General features: G+C 39.4%; 1 protein-coding gene across 1 annotated transcript in view; it reads left to right on the forward strand.

The window, feature by feature from the left end:
* The window catches only part of LOC120414219 (uncharacterized), a 144,736-nt gene that overhangs the window by 121,322 nt on the left and 7,040 nt on the right, over positions 1 to 16,374 (forward strand). Inside the window, exons 5-6 of the mRNA XM_039575326.2 lie at positions 9,932 to 11,339; positions 13,691 to 14,802. Of these exons, the coding sequence (XP_039431260.1) occupies positions 9,932 to 11,339; positions 13,691 to 14,802 (2,520 nt within the window). The remainder of the gene's footprint in view (positions 1 to 9,931; positions 11,340 to 13,690; positions 14,803 to 16,374) is intronic.

Here is a 16,374-nt window from a genome sequence, read left to right on the forward strand (position 1 = left end):
TGAGACAGGGTTGCCAGATCTTCAATTCGTTGGACTCATTGGAAAGGTCTTTCGATTACCTAACCAACGATGGGTTGGGTGTTGAATCCGGACATAGTTTTCATATAGATAAGTGAGATCCGGCATTAAAATTTCAGCACCCGATTCCCAACTCTGACACTTTTTTATACGTAACTTTTGAACTACTTATCGGATCTTCAAACAATTTAATAGTGCAGTATGGGGCACCAAACCGAATCGAATGCAACTTGTTTGACTCAAATCGGATCAGCCAGTGCCGAGAAAACTTGGCAAGAATTTTGAGTACCAAGGGGAATACGCACACACATACACACACACACACACAGACATTTGTTCAGTTTTCGATTCTGAGTCGATAGGTATACATGAATATAGGTCTTTGACCTGTTTTTCAAAAGTTCATTTTTAGAGCAGGATTATAGCCTTACCTCAGTGAGGAAGGCAACAAAAGCGGCAGGCAAAAAATGATTGACTCAATTTTAATTTGCATTGTTTATACATAAATATAAAATCAGAATACAGTATATAAGACTTTTAAAATATTTTAACTAATTTTGAAATTGGGACCACAAATTGGCAAATGACTTAAAAGTTCATGAAAAAAATGTCATAGACTCATTGATATTTGCTTTTTTAAGTAGCATAACTGTAATGCAAGTGTCCTGATTGCTTCAAAGTACAAATCGAATGCGACGAAAAATTACTCTGACCGTTTCCTAGCGTTTGTCACTTCCACACAATGCTTGGGATCCCATCACTGAATGGGACTGCTCGATATTCGATAGAACTTTCTGTCAGCGATCATTTCCCAAAACCATATTTGATCGCTGACACACAACGCCTATCATGACCGTCAATGCTTGGTGACGGTCGGTGAACGTAAACACGATGAAGAAACGAACAAAAAATTAGCACCACTCAAACAGCCGCCCGAACGAGACAAAATTCTATTTCTCTTTTTCTTGTTTTTCGTCACTCTCTTCCTTGTGTTTGCGTGGAGACAGAAGTCATTTGAATGCAATCATGTGAGAGATGATCGGAATCTCGGTAGAATGTCAAACGACCGCTTTCTAAGCGATTTATTTCCTGGAGGGAAGTCACTCTCTCTTTGCTCTCCCTCTCACTCCAATAAGGTAGTGCAGCGAAGGGCTCAGAGAGACCGATTGCGTTTTGCGTTCAAAGCTGACTGAAAGTAGTCTGCGATCGGCTTTGTTGATCAAGTTAAACTGCTTAAAATCAATGTTATCATTTTTTGTTTTTGCGATTTCGTCAACATCAAAGGCACATTTGAAAGTCGGCAAAGATTCGCTCAGTAATGAGTGAGTGATGTCTGATCTTTGAACCGAAAATCAGGTTCCTTGCTGAAATGGCATATTCGGTAATACTTCTTGTTTCCAAATGTTGTAAACCAAGCTTGAAAGTCAAAACTCAGTGTTTTATTGTATTTTAAACAAAAACGCAAAAAGCCATTCAACAAAATCTGTTTTTTTTTTTTCGACAAGACTGCTCGTCAAAACCAGAAAGATTTAACAAAGACACCAAATCGATTATCAAATTCGTTTCCAAGATTTTTGAATATTTTAATAGACTTTTTGCATTAACGGTTGCCAACAATGTATAGAGACTTGTATGGACGAACCAATGATGCAAAATAATCTCTTTGGTCCCAGAAAAAGTACACCTTAAATTTATTCCAAGTATAAAAATACAACAAAAAATAGTTTTATTAAAACATTGCACATTCCAAAAGTAATTACTTTGAGTTTTTTAAAGGTACATATCCTAATAACTTTACCAGGTTTTAAATAAAATATTATTATGCAAACAAATCAGTCTATTTCAACAAAATTAAAAAAGCTGTTAACCTGCATGAATAAAAATGTAAAGGAAATTTTTCAAACATAATTACGAATATTTAAAGAAACGGAGTATGCAACATTGCAAACCGTTGTTAATTAAAACTTATAAAACTTTTTTAAAAATTGCAAGTTATTTAATAATGGAATTCATTCTTTTCATAAATAACATGAACTTGACTTCCTTGACCTGATTAACAGTGTAAACAAGCAAGTTGTTTAATCCAATAAACCTACAAATTACAAATTAAAACTACATCGTAAATTCAAAACTAAAATGAATGCCCCCCCCCCCCCTCGACTTTGGAGGGACATAAACTTAAAAAAATTTTCGCAACGGCCTTACTGATGTGTAAAATTCTATGAATTTTCATGATACCAAAAAACTATTATTTTCATAATTTGAAACATGGTTAGCAATTACTAGGGTTAGTGAAATTTCACGATTTCGCGGACAGCGTGAAATCCGTGAAATTTTGCTTTTTCCGCGAAATCCCGTGAAATTGTATGTTTTATGTGAAATTATAACGATATTTCTTAAAATAATTTATCAAACTCAAATAGGAATAAAAATAATCTTAGTAATTACTGCAAAGTTAAGCGGTTTAATTACTAATATAGGGTTAGTGATTTTTGACGATTTCGCGTACGGCTTAAACTTCGTGAAATTTATCAATTTTCTCAAATATTTTTTTTAAATAGCAAAATAATTAATATTTGATCTATAAAAAAAATTTAAGTAATTTTATTATTTTTCAATTGAAAAGCTTGATACCATTTGAAGAATTGTTCAGTTTTTTCAGTTTTTAAGAAACTTACTAAATTTAGTAATACTTTAATTTGTTGTAATACGCATTTTGCTGCTACTTTATTTGAAAGGTATTGTTTCAATAAAAATTAAAATAATCCAGCTTTGCTTTGTTCAAAATTAAATGAAGAGTATTTTTTATTTTTCAAACAATCTTTTAAAAACATTTACGATTATTTTCTGAGTCCTGTTAAATTTGACCAATATTTGATTATTAGGGTGGATAATTTCCGTTAAAAAAATAAAAAATACACTTTTTTTGTTTTCTGTTCTCATTTTGAATTAAATATTTCGAATTTGCTAGAAATCATATTATTTTTGCCTATTGATGTTAAATTATGTTTTTGATAAGTGAGATGAAAACTTAAAAAATATTTTTAATGGGCTTAGGCCGTTGCAAATATTTTTCAAAGTTTATGTCGCCCCACCCCTTTCAAAACCGCTGTGAAAAATCAGGGGTCAAAAAAGTATTTTTTTTTTTCAAATAACTTCAAATTTTGAAAGGAAACATTTAATCAACTGGAAACAATTTTTAACGCATTTTCCCGCGTTTTAAATCATATTTTGTTTTCAATTTTTGTGAAACTCCAATGTACAGCACCGCAAAAAGTTTTTTTTTCGGCGAAAAAAAAATTTCTTCAATACTCTGATATTTTGAAAACTAATGATTGCAAAAAAAACTGGGCAGGTGTAAAATGCACTTTAAAACACTTTTTGCCTTCCTCACCTTACTGAGGAAAGGCTATAAAATCACTCGAAAACTGAACTTCTCAATTAGACCTCCTAGACCCACCTTAATGTATACCTATCGACTCAGAATCGAATTCTGAGCAAATGTCTGTGTGTGTGTGTGTGTGTGTGTGTGTGTGTGTGTGTGTGTGTGTGTGTGTGTGTGTGTGTGTGTGTGTGTGTGTGTGTGTGTGTGTGTGTGTAGGGATGTGGGTCTGTGCACCAAAAAAATATGCACTCGATTATCTCAGCACTGGCTTAACCGATTTAGACCGTTTTGGTCTCATTCGATTCGTCTTGGGGTCCCATAAGTCCTTATTGAAAATTATGAAGTTTAGTAAAGTACTTCAAAAGTTATGCTAAAAAAACGATTTTGACTAAAGTCCGGAAGATTGTAAAAAGGGTGGTTTTTGTAAGAAACCTCAGCATGCTACACATTTTTAGAAAGGTATTTAAAAGACCTTTCCAACGCAACCAATACATTGAAGATCTGACAACCCTATCAAAAGTTATTAGCAATTAAGTGTTATTTATGCACTTTTTGGAAGCCGGATCTCAGATATCACGATGAAAACGTTGTCCGGATCTATCATGCAACCCGTCGTTGAACAGGTAATCAAAAGACCTTTCCAACGCGTCCAAAACATTGAAGATCTGACAACCCTATCAAAAGTTATAAGCACTTAAGAGTTATTTATACACTTTTTGGAGGCTAGTTCTCAGATATTTAGATGAAAACGTATTCCAAATATATCATGCGACCTATCTTTGGATAGGTAATTTAAAGACCTTCCCACAAGCGTGTCTATTTTGGATAGCATTACCCTTTGAATGAGAGGAAGGCACCAACCACCTAAGGGTGGATTAAGTAACGTTTTTATTCAAATGTTAATACCATGGCTTGTTGTTCAAATTTTTAATTTTTTTGTCCCTCCCCCCACCCCCCCTCGACTTTGGCCAGAGTCGAGGGATCTAAACTTCAAAAAATATTTGCAACGGCCTTACTGTCGCAAAAATTCCGATAATTTTACTCATTTTGGCTGAACAATATTGTTTAATCTTGCTTTGATATGAAATTTAATAAAATGCCAGTCAGCGAAAACTTTTTATATTTACTAGTCGAATATTTATAAAAAAGCAGTTCAGTAAATGAGAAAATGCATACCCTACATTTTGTTGCAAAAAATATAAAGAGCTCATCCATAAATCAGGTGGAATCTTTTTTGAAAGTTAGGAGAATTTTGGTTTTAGAGAAGTTTTTTTTATAGTTTATTGAATAATAATATAAAGTGAAGCATAAAAAGTAGTTTTTGGAATTTAAACATAAGATTGTCAGAGTTATTTTAACATTTTTCATGTTCCGCGAAATTTGCGTGAAATTTGGTGTTTTGAAATTGAGGTCCCCGTGAAATTTGCAATTTTCATGCGTGAAAAATCACTAAGCCTAGCAATTACAATCAATATTTGTATGGATTTTCAATGTATAAGAATTTCTTTTGTAAAGTTCTCATATTTTCGTAATTTGCAATAAGGGTATCAAACGACGCAAAACTGTCAATTCATTATTACAATTTCAATAATTTAGTGGAAAATAATCATTGTTTGTCAAAATACCGATAAATATATACATTACAAAAATAAAAATGTTTTACTCAGAGGTGCGTTATGATGTAAGGAATCGACAGACACTAAAATCTCGTATTGCATATTTGAGCATGAGCATGAGCATGAGCATGGTTGACTGCCAATGAGCTGCTACTCCGTTATTGACAGATCAGCTGAAGTTAAACAATGAATCAAAAATGATCAGTGGGAGCCAACCATCCGTTCACTGTTTAACCCCTGAAGACCCCGACTTTATTAGTCAATACCGGCGCCCTCCCAAGAAGCCTGCAGTTCAACAAAAGGGAGGAATGTTAGTCCGATAGTTGAAGTTGCAGACTCATCAAGCACATAGTTTTTCGCTATATACTTGTTGATACCGCTTGAGACCGTTGAATCCACAGCATCTCCTTCAAGCATCACGTGATTAATTTTTTTTTTTGGGTTAGTGGGATAAGGTATTGGCTTTTCGACGCTATGGGGAGGACTTTCATAACAGATCCGTCGGCGAGCCTTCCGAGCAACGATGCTATGGGAAGGTCTTTCTGGTTAACACACAAAATCACTCACACACAGTTATTTTGCTCCACTATTAACTCAACGATTTAAATTGTCAGTGCGTCTTTCGTTCATTATATAGAATTGGCTTTCTCACCGCAAAAAAAAATAAACCTTATTCGAAAAATTTAAACACAATCCAACCGACGCCGTGCCTTCCGATCAACGATGATATAGGAAGGGCTTTGAAAATCACAAAAGAAATCACTTTTCACTCCGCATATTTTTTACGACCACGCGCTCCCTTTGCCAATTATGCACTGATGACGCTGCATTTTCAGAGGGTAATCTTCTCCTCGCAGCACACAATACACGATAAAAATGCGAAACAAAAGGCACCCAAAAAAAATCACTTTTCACTCCGAATATTTTTTACGACCACGCGCTCCCTTTGCCAATTATGCACTGATGACGCTGCATTTTCAGAGGGTAATCTTCTCCTCGCAGCACACAATACACGATAAAAATGCGAAACAAAAGGCACCCAAAAAAAATCACTTTTCACTCCGAATATTTTTTACGACCACGCGCTCCCTTTGCCAATTAAGCACTCTGCACTCGAACAGCGACACAAAAGAGACGGAAAATAACACGAAAAAACAGGACTTCGCGTCCCCACAGGCACCGCACTACTGATGCCATTATTTAATTATAATGACCAATCACCCCATGCACTCGAACAGCGACACAAAAGAGATGGAAAATAACACGAAAAAGCAGGACTTCGCGTCCCACAAGCACCGCACTACTGATGCCATTGTTTAATTATAATGACCAATCACCCCATGCACTCGAACAGCGACACAAAAGAGATGGAAAATAACACGAAAAAACAGGACTTCGCGTCCCCACAGGCACCGCACTACTGATGCCATTATTTAATTATAATGACCAATCACCCCATGCACTCGAACAGCGACATAAAAGAGACGGAAAATAACACGAAAAAACAGGACTGCGCGTCCCCACAGGCACCGCACTACTGATGCCATTGTTTAATTATAATGACCAATCACCCCATGCACTCGAACAGCGACACAAAAGAGACGGAAAATAACACGAAAAAACAGGACTTCGCGTCCCCACAGGCACCGCACTACTGATGCCATTGTTTAATTATAATGACCAATCACCCCATGCACTCGAACAGCGACACAAAAGAGACGGAAAATAACACGAAAAAACAGGACTTCGCGTCCCCACAGGCACCGCACTACTGATGCCATTGTTTAATTATAATGACCAATCACCCCATGCACTCGAACAGCGACACAAAAGAGATGGAAAATAACACGAAAAAAACAGGACTTCGCGTCCACACAGGCACCGCACTACTGATGCCATTGTTTAATTATAATGACCAATCACCCCATGCACTCGAACAGCGACACAAAAGAGATGGAAAATAACACGAAAAAACAGGACTTCGCGTCCCACAAGCACCGCACTACTGATGCCATTGTTTAATTATAATGACCAATCACCCCATGCACTCGAACAGCGACACAAAAGAGATGGAAAATAACACGAAAAAACAGGACTTCGCGTCCCCACAGGCACCGCACTACTGATGCCATTATTTAATTATAATGACCAATCACCCCATGCACTCGAACAGCGACATAAAAGAGACGGAAAATAACACGAAAAAACAGGACTGCGCGTCCCCACAGGCACCGCACTACTGATGCCATTGTTTAATTATAATGACCAATCACCCCATGCACTCGAACAGCGACACAAAAGAGACGGAAAATAACACGAAAAAACAGGACTTCGCGTCCCCACAGGCACCGCACTACTGATGCCATTGTTTAATTATAATGACCAATCACCCCATGCACTCGAACAGCGACACAAAAGAGACGGAAAATAACACGAAAAAACAGGACTGCGCGTCCACACAGGCACCGCACTACTGATGCCATTGTTTAATTATAATGACCAATCACCCCATGCACTCGAACAGCGACACAAAAGAGATGGAAAATAACACGAAAAAACAGGACTTCGCGTCCACACAGGCACCGCACTACTGATGCCATTGTTTAATTATAATGACCAATCACCCCATGCACTCGAACAGTGACACAAAAGAGATGGAAAATAACACGAAAAAACAGGACTTCGCGTCCACACAGGCACCGCACTACTGATGCCATTGTTTAATTATAATGACCAATCACCCCATGCACTCGAACAGCGACACAAAAGAGACGGAAAATAACACGAAAAAACAGGACTTCGCGTCCCCACAGGCACCGCACTACTGATGCCATTGTTTAATTATAATGACCAATCACCCCATGCACTCGAACAGCGACACAAAAGAGACGGAAAATAACACGAAAAAACAGGACTTCGCGTCCCCACCAGGAAGGTGCTGTGTCCTATCCCTCGCCTAGACCAGACCAAAATCCATGATAAAGCTGTCAGACCAAATCTGTCAGACCAAGACTGTCAGACCAAAGAGCAAAAAGTAAACAATCTTGGTCTTCAACGTAGGTGCACACAAATCAAGAAAAGAAAATTTGAAAAAGAATTTTATTTTTTCAATTAAATGACTGGTTTTGGACTGCAGAATTGAATGTACGTCAGAAAATGATTAAACCGTGCGGCGGCCTGTACACCGACAATTAAATAAGCAGTTAAAAGCCTTATTCTTCCACTTTAATTTTTGATCGCGTTTTCGGTTTACACCTGAACAATCTTGAAATTATTTATACGGATTTGTGATTCCTCTCTTTCCATCATTCCCTTGGTCCCCACAGGCACCGCACTACTGATGCCATTGTTTAATTATAATGACCAATCACCCCATGCACTCGAACAGCGACACAAAAGAGACAGAAAATAACACGAAAAAACAGGACTTCGCGTCCCCACAGGCACCGCACTACTGATGCCATTGTTTAATTATAATGACCAATCACCCCATGCACTCGAACAGCGACACAAAAGAGACGGAAAATAACACGAAAAAACAGGACATCGCGTCCCCACAGGCACCGCACTACTCTAAAATCTCGTATTGCATATTTCTTCATATTAACGTTTTTTTGAGCAAACAATATAAAATTAATGTTTTAACAAAAATAGGATTTAGAGCTCCGCTTTTTTTTAACTACAGTATTTTGTGATACAGAAAATGCCTTGCGTTGTTAAAAATTGAAAATTATAAAAAAATATCATTATAAAAAAAATATTTTGTTAAGTTTTACGAGTACTAATAATTGTATGTTAGGCAGTTATATTATCAAAAAATATGTCTTTAAAAAAAGTTGGTATTACCTGTTGATATTTTACCATACTACAATGGACATTCTATATAAAGGGTATCTTGCAGAAGAATTGGGTCATGCAATATTAATATATTCCTTTGATATTTACCCGTGCACGGACAGAAAACATGTTTTTATTTAACAAGAAATTATCTCCATTAAATCATACTAGAGACTAAAAAACTTTGACCACCCATCAACCTCTCAAAGACCACGATGCACTTCTAATTGCATTTCTATACAGTTCGCAGAACGCGCAAAACCGCAAGTAGTGCACGGATGAACTGGTCCGGCCTGTCTTTCCCGTTCGTGGTCTCCTTCTGGACCACTAGTCAGACGCTGGCTTCTTGCCCTTTGTTGGCGCATCAGGTGGGCAGGTTGCACGTGCAAAACCCAGCAATGGCCTGGTGGTTCATACAAATAATAAACAGTAATCGTTTCTTGCAAATTACGTGCAGTGCTGGGGATGCTGCAGCACCACCAGAGATGGAGATCTATCTGAACGTTTAATCGATTCGTGTTAATGATAATTATGGTTTATGTTGTTGTCGGGTATGCTGCAATTCTGCAACCTTAGTCCGTACTGTTGGCCGCCAGTTTCTTTGATAATAAACGTTGAAAAGCCACATGATAAAGGAGATATATTGTGCTACTGTTGCTAGTTACGATGAAAAGGAAGGGATGAATCGGGACACAATCGGGAACAGTGAACATTGAGCAGAGCGGTGATGGATTGCTTGCGGTATTCAGAATAGTCATAACAATTATTATAATGGTTGATAATTGAACGACAGTAACGACGACCACGATAAAGCTCGAATGGTCCCTGTTAAACGGTGCGTTAGCCTATTGGCACAGGTGCTTCTTCTCTCGTGTCGGTTGTGCGTTCCGATTTATAGTGGGATGATTTACGATTTCTATTTGAACCTGGCCTTATGAAGTATTTATTGGCTAGGTTTGAAAGGCAAGCCACGATTAGGGCAGACTGATTTTCTTAATTCTGTCTAATTACGATTTTAACACTCAACAGCCCATTTCTAATTACGCTCTTTTTTCTTCTGTCCTTTTCCTTCCAGTGTTTACATGGGGTCGTAAGATGGGCAAAAAATTCGACCTGCTACGCCGCGGTAGTGACGCCCAGAAACTTCCTTCGCCAACATCAACAACCCCCACGACTCCGTCGTCCCCGAACGGTGGCACCACCGGCTGCGTACCAATCTTCAACTCGGACACCATCAAGAAGAGCAAAACCATCCCGCTGAAGGCTTATCAAAGTTCGGATCCACTGGTCAAGCTTAACAGTGAGCGGAGTTCGGGGACGTTCAAGAACTTCTTCTATCGCATGGGCTCGACTGGGATGCTGAACCACAAGTCGAACCAGCTCCAGAAGAATCCTACCCAGAGTCAGCAAAGTCAACCGGCCAAGCAGGAACAGTCCGTGCCATCGCAGCTTGGGTTCATGAACAAGAGCAAGATGGACTCGAATCACCAGACGTTGTACAGGAGCAGCTCGACGAGCCAGTTGAACTCGTGTTCTTACATCAAGTGTGACGATCCGACGGAGGGAATCAATCTTGCGAATGGAATCCACAAGAATGCGGCTAGTAGTACAAATTTGAACATGGAGCAGTCTTCCCAAAAGCAATCGCAAGCTACGAAATCGTCCAGTTGTGACGACATTGCTCGAGTAGCAACTCAAGAACAATTATCAAAAAAGAACCACTTTCCGTACGCTTTTCTACGGTCCAAGCTGTCCGTCCTTCCGGAAGAAAACGGCGGATCCGTCATCAACTACAACAGAATCAAGGAGAATCTCTTGCGCTCCGGCAACCGAGGATCGGTGATCAGTTTGCGATCCGACCTGGATAACATCTCAATCACCGACTCCCAGCTCAACATCTCCGACAACGGGGACGTGTTCCTGTCCGCCACCGAGTCCAAATCCTTCACGGTCAGTGACGTAGGCGGAATGTCCCGCAACAACTCGATCAAAACCCTCACCGACGATTCGCACAGCTTCGTCAGCAACTACCAAAGACTGAGCAGCTGCCTCAGCAGCAACGAGTCCGGCTACGACAGCGATGGCCGCCACGCCGAAGACAAACTCGACCCGGAAGGAACCTCCGCCATCCCACCAAATCCAGCCAACAACCTGTCCGTCCACCACGCCGCCGTAGATTCGTACGCGGACGCCATCCGGAGCAAGGACCAGTCGTACATGTTCGGCAGTCGGCGCCGGATGTCCTCGTCCAGCTCGGTCTGCTCGATGCAGAACCTGGACTGTGGACCGGGCGGGGGAAGTGGAAATGGCAGTGCGGGCAGCTCGATACGGCGCCGCTTTCGGCAGATCAAGCTGGAAAAGTGTCACCACGATGAGGTGATCGGTATCGACCTGACGCCGCAGACGGTCACCATGGACGAGGGTGACTGCTGCGAAACGCGCTTCCTGGTGACGGAGATCGACCCGGAGGGGATCGCGTACAGGTGAGTTTCTCATTCCAGGTTAACGAATATAACCAGTAAACAAACAGAAAACCTTAAAGCAAAAGTTGTTTTCTTAATTTCTCGGGAAATTTTAAGTATGTTTTATTTTTCTAGAACTTGTTTGATGTTATTATAGAATCAATACTTTCTAATGCAATTTTCTTTTCAACTGCATTCTTCAAAATATATATTTTTAAATCTCATAGAAATGTTTCACCAAGATTTTCACAAAAGACATATCCCCTTCTAAATACGAGAGTCAGAGAATATTTTTTTAGTCAACAGAATAAATTTCAATGGAAAAATCAAATTCAAACAAGAGCAAACTAATTTGGATATTTTTTTCAGTTCAATAAGTTTTCACGGTTGTTAAAGTAACAAACTTTCAGTTTTGAGCGACTACAATTATCATGCTCGAAATCTCATCTCCCAACTTTCACTGCCCTTCTTTCCGTCGCGAGATTCTCAATATCAAGGATTGCCAGTCTCTATCTCGTGATTACACAATCCCGTGTGGCATTCTCTTTTTCTCTCTCATCTCCGCATTCTCAATTATGCCCCCATCAACTGAGCGTAGCCACAAAAACCGCCAAAAAACAAAATTTGCCAACGCAATTTAAAGGGACGTAATGCGTGGTCGGTTCGCAATCTTCCTCTTGCGTTTTTTCATTGCGGTTTTTTAATAAAACAAAATAATCTTCGGAGAGTGTGCGTGAGCGAAAAAAGAGATGGAGAGAAAGAAAGAAAATGCTCTTGCTTGACATTAAAGAAAAGAACTCACAAGCTACAAGGGCGGTCTCTCTACTCCATGATGTTTTGGTGAACGAATCGTCAAATGATATAGTTTTCTATCACTCATTTACAATACTGCATGTTTTATTTTGCTTTTAGTGGGGTGATTTAGAATTTCAAAATTATGAAAAATTTTCATTCGATTTTGAATGTTGTATTTTTTTTTATTTTCAAGAAATCGTCGCTTGTGTGCTATCTTGTGACACGTCTGCTGTAAAAAGATAGGACGTGTCACAAGATAGCACACAAGCGACAAAATGAGGTACACGAAAAATGTCCATATTTTTTTTCTTTAAGCAATAAAAGTTGAATTCTCAAAATTTGATCTTTGAACTTTTTTGATGCTTAAGGGGGTTGAGTGTTCACATTTATTGATAAAGTGCTCCGTTTTCATGTCATAGGCATTTGATTGTGTGTGTTTTTTTAAACCTTAAAAGAATTACTGTTTATTTTTTTACTTCATTGATCAGACCAAACAGGCAAAAGAAAAACGCATTGTTACCGTCAATTATCAAAATATCTTAGCATTGACATTTTAGCCTTTCTTACAAAAGTAAGGTTTAAGGTTTGCTTAAAAAAAACGCTTTTCTCAGACATCTTAAAAAATTCGTGCACGGCGGGGAGTCGTCCCAGAAAAAATCCTATTACTAATTTGAAGGTTTGATGCGCTTTTCGATTGAATTTTTGCCCAAAACCCGGAACTTAAAGCCTGATTTTTGAGAGCTTTTTTTCTGGTAAACAGAAAAACCACAATTTTTATATTTCAGATTTGTAGCCGTGGGGTCGGAGACGAGCATTTTATTTTTCGATTCACAATTTTCGACCAGTAAATGTGGTCAAAGACATTTTTAGAGATATATTTGGACTATTTTAAAGATAACACTATCAAATTACAAGAATTCAGTTTCAAACAAAAAGCCATTCGAAAACATGCGCCATAATATGCTTGTGCCCAAAATTTGAAGCTTTTCAAAAATTTATTTCCAAAGATATAGCCATTTTAGTGTTTTTCGTCTTATTTTTCCCCTATTTTGGGAAGGTAAATTTTAGCTGATTTAAGCGTGACGTACTTTATGAATGAAGCCTAAAGAATTTTAAATAGGGCTTGCTTTAACCACATTTTTCCGTACTGAAATTTTGTCTGAATTAGTCAAAAGAAGAAAAAAAACAATCCAACCGTTAAACAACTCTTCAAATAATTTGAACATAATTGTAAAAAATCAGCATTGGAGTTTTTTCCCCCAATTGGGTCCTAAAAATGAAGCTTTAGTTTGTGATATTATTAACCAAAACAATAAAGCTTATTTTTCTGAGTTCAGTGACTCTTTGTACGACCGCAAAGGATTTAAAATTGATTTTTAAATCAATTTTAAAAAGTTAACATCGCGGCCCTTCTTGACAGAAAAGGTTCTACTTGACAGCTCGTTCCAAGGGGACCATAGTTGATCGATCGACAAAAATGTTGTCTTGTCAATTTATTATTTTTTTTTTTTCATGAAAATGAAAAATCCGAAATGGTTTTTAATTGTGTTTTGTCTATTTCTTTCTTATTTTTGCAGGGACGGCCGCCTGCGGATCGGCGACGAGATTGTCAACGTAAACGGGCACCATTTACGTGGCCTGCAATCTCCCAGCACGGTACAGCGCATCCTGTCGACGTTTGTCAACAACATTGTAGACCTTGTCATTGCGCATGACGAGCTAACTACGTTCAGCGCCGACCTGCACCGCAAAATCAAGATCGACGGCTCCAAGCTGGGCGGCGGTCAAGGCCTTGACGGTCTTGACGGTGCAGGTTCGGGGACGCCACAACACCCGAGACATCAGCAGCAGCAGACGACCCTCGTCAACTGTTCCACGCCGTCGGCTCGGAAGGGACCGTTCTCCCCGATGACCCCTATGTACTCACCGGTGGACTACGTGCCGGTGTACGCCAATCGGATCTCGATCTCGAACACGATCTGCGACGACGAAAAGTGGCAAATGCTGAGCAAGCAGCGAAGCGAAGCCCTCGGCAAGAGCCACGGCTACTCGCACATTTTGGGCTCCAAGCGCGTCATCAAGGACAGCGACGAAGACATCGTGACCGTTCCGCACCAGCAGCAGCAGCAACCTCCGCCATCCCCCTCTACGGTACAAGCCATGCCGAACGGTGCCCACATGCTGTACCGACCCGTGTCTCAATCGAACCTTAGTCGTCACTCATCGATCGCACATCTGGCCACCGGAACCGGTACCAACGGGGATGACGATGAGGAGACGGCCCTGTCCCGACCCATCACCATGGTTGAAGTAATTTCGGACACCATCCGGAGGAACGTCCCCTTCGGAAGCATCAGCAGTAGCAACCGTGGTGCCAACCCGGACTACCGGTCGATCAAGATCAAGAACCCGGAGGACGTCCCAAAGACAGTACAAAGAATTCGGCTCAAGTCTTTCACCGATTCGAATGGGGCAGCGTCGGACGGGGGGAGTTCCGGGATTGGGGAGGACATAGTGGATGGAGGAGCTGGTGGTGGTGGGAATCCGCTGCAGAGGTCAAAGACTGAGCAGAATGTCTGCAGCAGTGGCGGCAGTCGGGATGAGCTGCTGGACTGCTCGATGGATGGCACCAAGTACGAGTCCGGGGTGCGGATTCTGATCAACGAGGAAGGTTCGTCGTATATTGAAGGTGAGGGTTTTGTGTTTTTATTGTTTGTTGTGCTATTGTTTATTCGTACATACATTTCCTTTAAAAAAGAGTCTAGGATTTACCAATCACATTTTTTTGTTCCTGAAAATCAAAATTCATGCTTAAATTTGACATAGGGTATATGTCCCAATATTTGTCCTAGTACCTATTGTATTATTGAGTCTACAAGATTTAATTTAAGGAAATTGTGCATTTAACCGAATCTGGCAGGAATTTGCCACTTGAGAATGATACGTGCTGTCATTATCGGCGTGCTGTCATTTTTATATCGGATTCCTTGGACAATTTTACGTAACATACATTAAAATGGGAGATGTTCATTAACAGGATTCCGAGACATGATTTTTTGAAAATAAAAACTGGGTTTTTCGGCGGGCCGCGCGCTGAAACGGAAAAAAATAACTTTTTACTAAAACTGCGATAACTTTTAAAATTTCAGCTATGACCTATACATGTTGGAGTACCAAAAGTTTCTTCTTTTAATTACGAACATTTTGGCACTCAAACTCAAAAACAATCGTGAATGGTAAATACAAGACACTTTCCAAAATAGGCACATTGAAGGACATCATTTTCATTGAAAATATTCGAATTTCATGCATTATGCTGGCGTCCATGTGTAACGTCAATTCACCAACTTTTTTAAACCAGAAGTTTATGTTTTTTTAAGATTTATTTGTCACAAGTTTTCAAGGCTTTTGCGAAAAGTTCAACTTTTCAGAATTGTTTTTTAGCTTGTTAAATGTTGAGCTGAGCAATAATCTGATATTTCGGCCATTAAATTTTTCAACTGAAACTTTTTGGGTGCTTTCATTATTACCAAAGAAAACATTTTGCATAATTACTTTTTCCTTATCATTTTCCATACAAATTTGGCAGCTGTCTTTAAAAGGTACCGAGCCACGTAGCCCAGTGGTAACGCTTCCGCCTCGTAAGCGGTAGATCGGGGTTCAAATCCCGGTTCGGACCAACACAACTGGTGATCTTTTCCCTTCTGGAATCGATTGCTTAGTAAAGGGAAGGTAGTGTATCGTCACAAACTGGACCTTATCACGACACCTTAGGGAGGCGACCTATGGAATGTTAACATTAACCTTAACATGTTAACATTAAGTTGAGAATGAAACTGCCACTGAATCCGCTATGTAAATGCCGGCCCCGATACTCTTCAAGGGTGTTCCCCTCAGGAACTGGGAAAGATTTACTTTTTAAAAGGTAACACAAATTAAGATCGTTGTGTAAATTTTTGTGTAAATTTGCAATCAAAAACTACTAAAATGCACCGTTTTAAAGTCAGAGCCATTTTGAGGCCAACATGTTTGCTGATTTTCGAAAAGCTTAGAAATTTCCTAAATTTTGCTTTTTTTAACTTTGTTAATACGGCCTTTGATTGCTGAGATATGGCCATTCAAATTTTTTTTAAAAAAAAAGGTAAAATTAGATTTTCTCAGTGTTGTTCAACTAGCCCTGGTTTTTTGATCAACGATATCTCGGGAACTAATTGTCTGATTTTCAATGTTAAAATAATGATGTGTAACTTTCTACTCTTTT

Source organism: Culex pipiens, chromosome 2 (assembly GCF_016801865.2).
Source record: "Culex pipiens pallens isolate TS chromosome 2, TS_CPP_V2, whole genome shotgun sequence".
Taxonomy (NCBI): domain Eukaryota; kingdom Metazoa; phylum Arthropoda; class Insecta; order Diptera; family Culicidae; genus Culex; species Culex pipiens.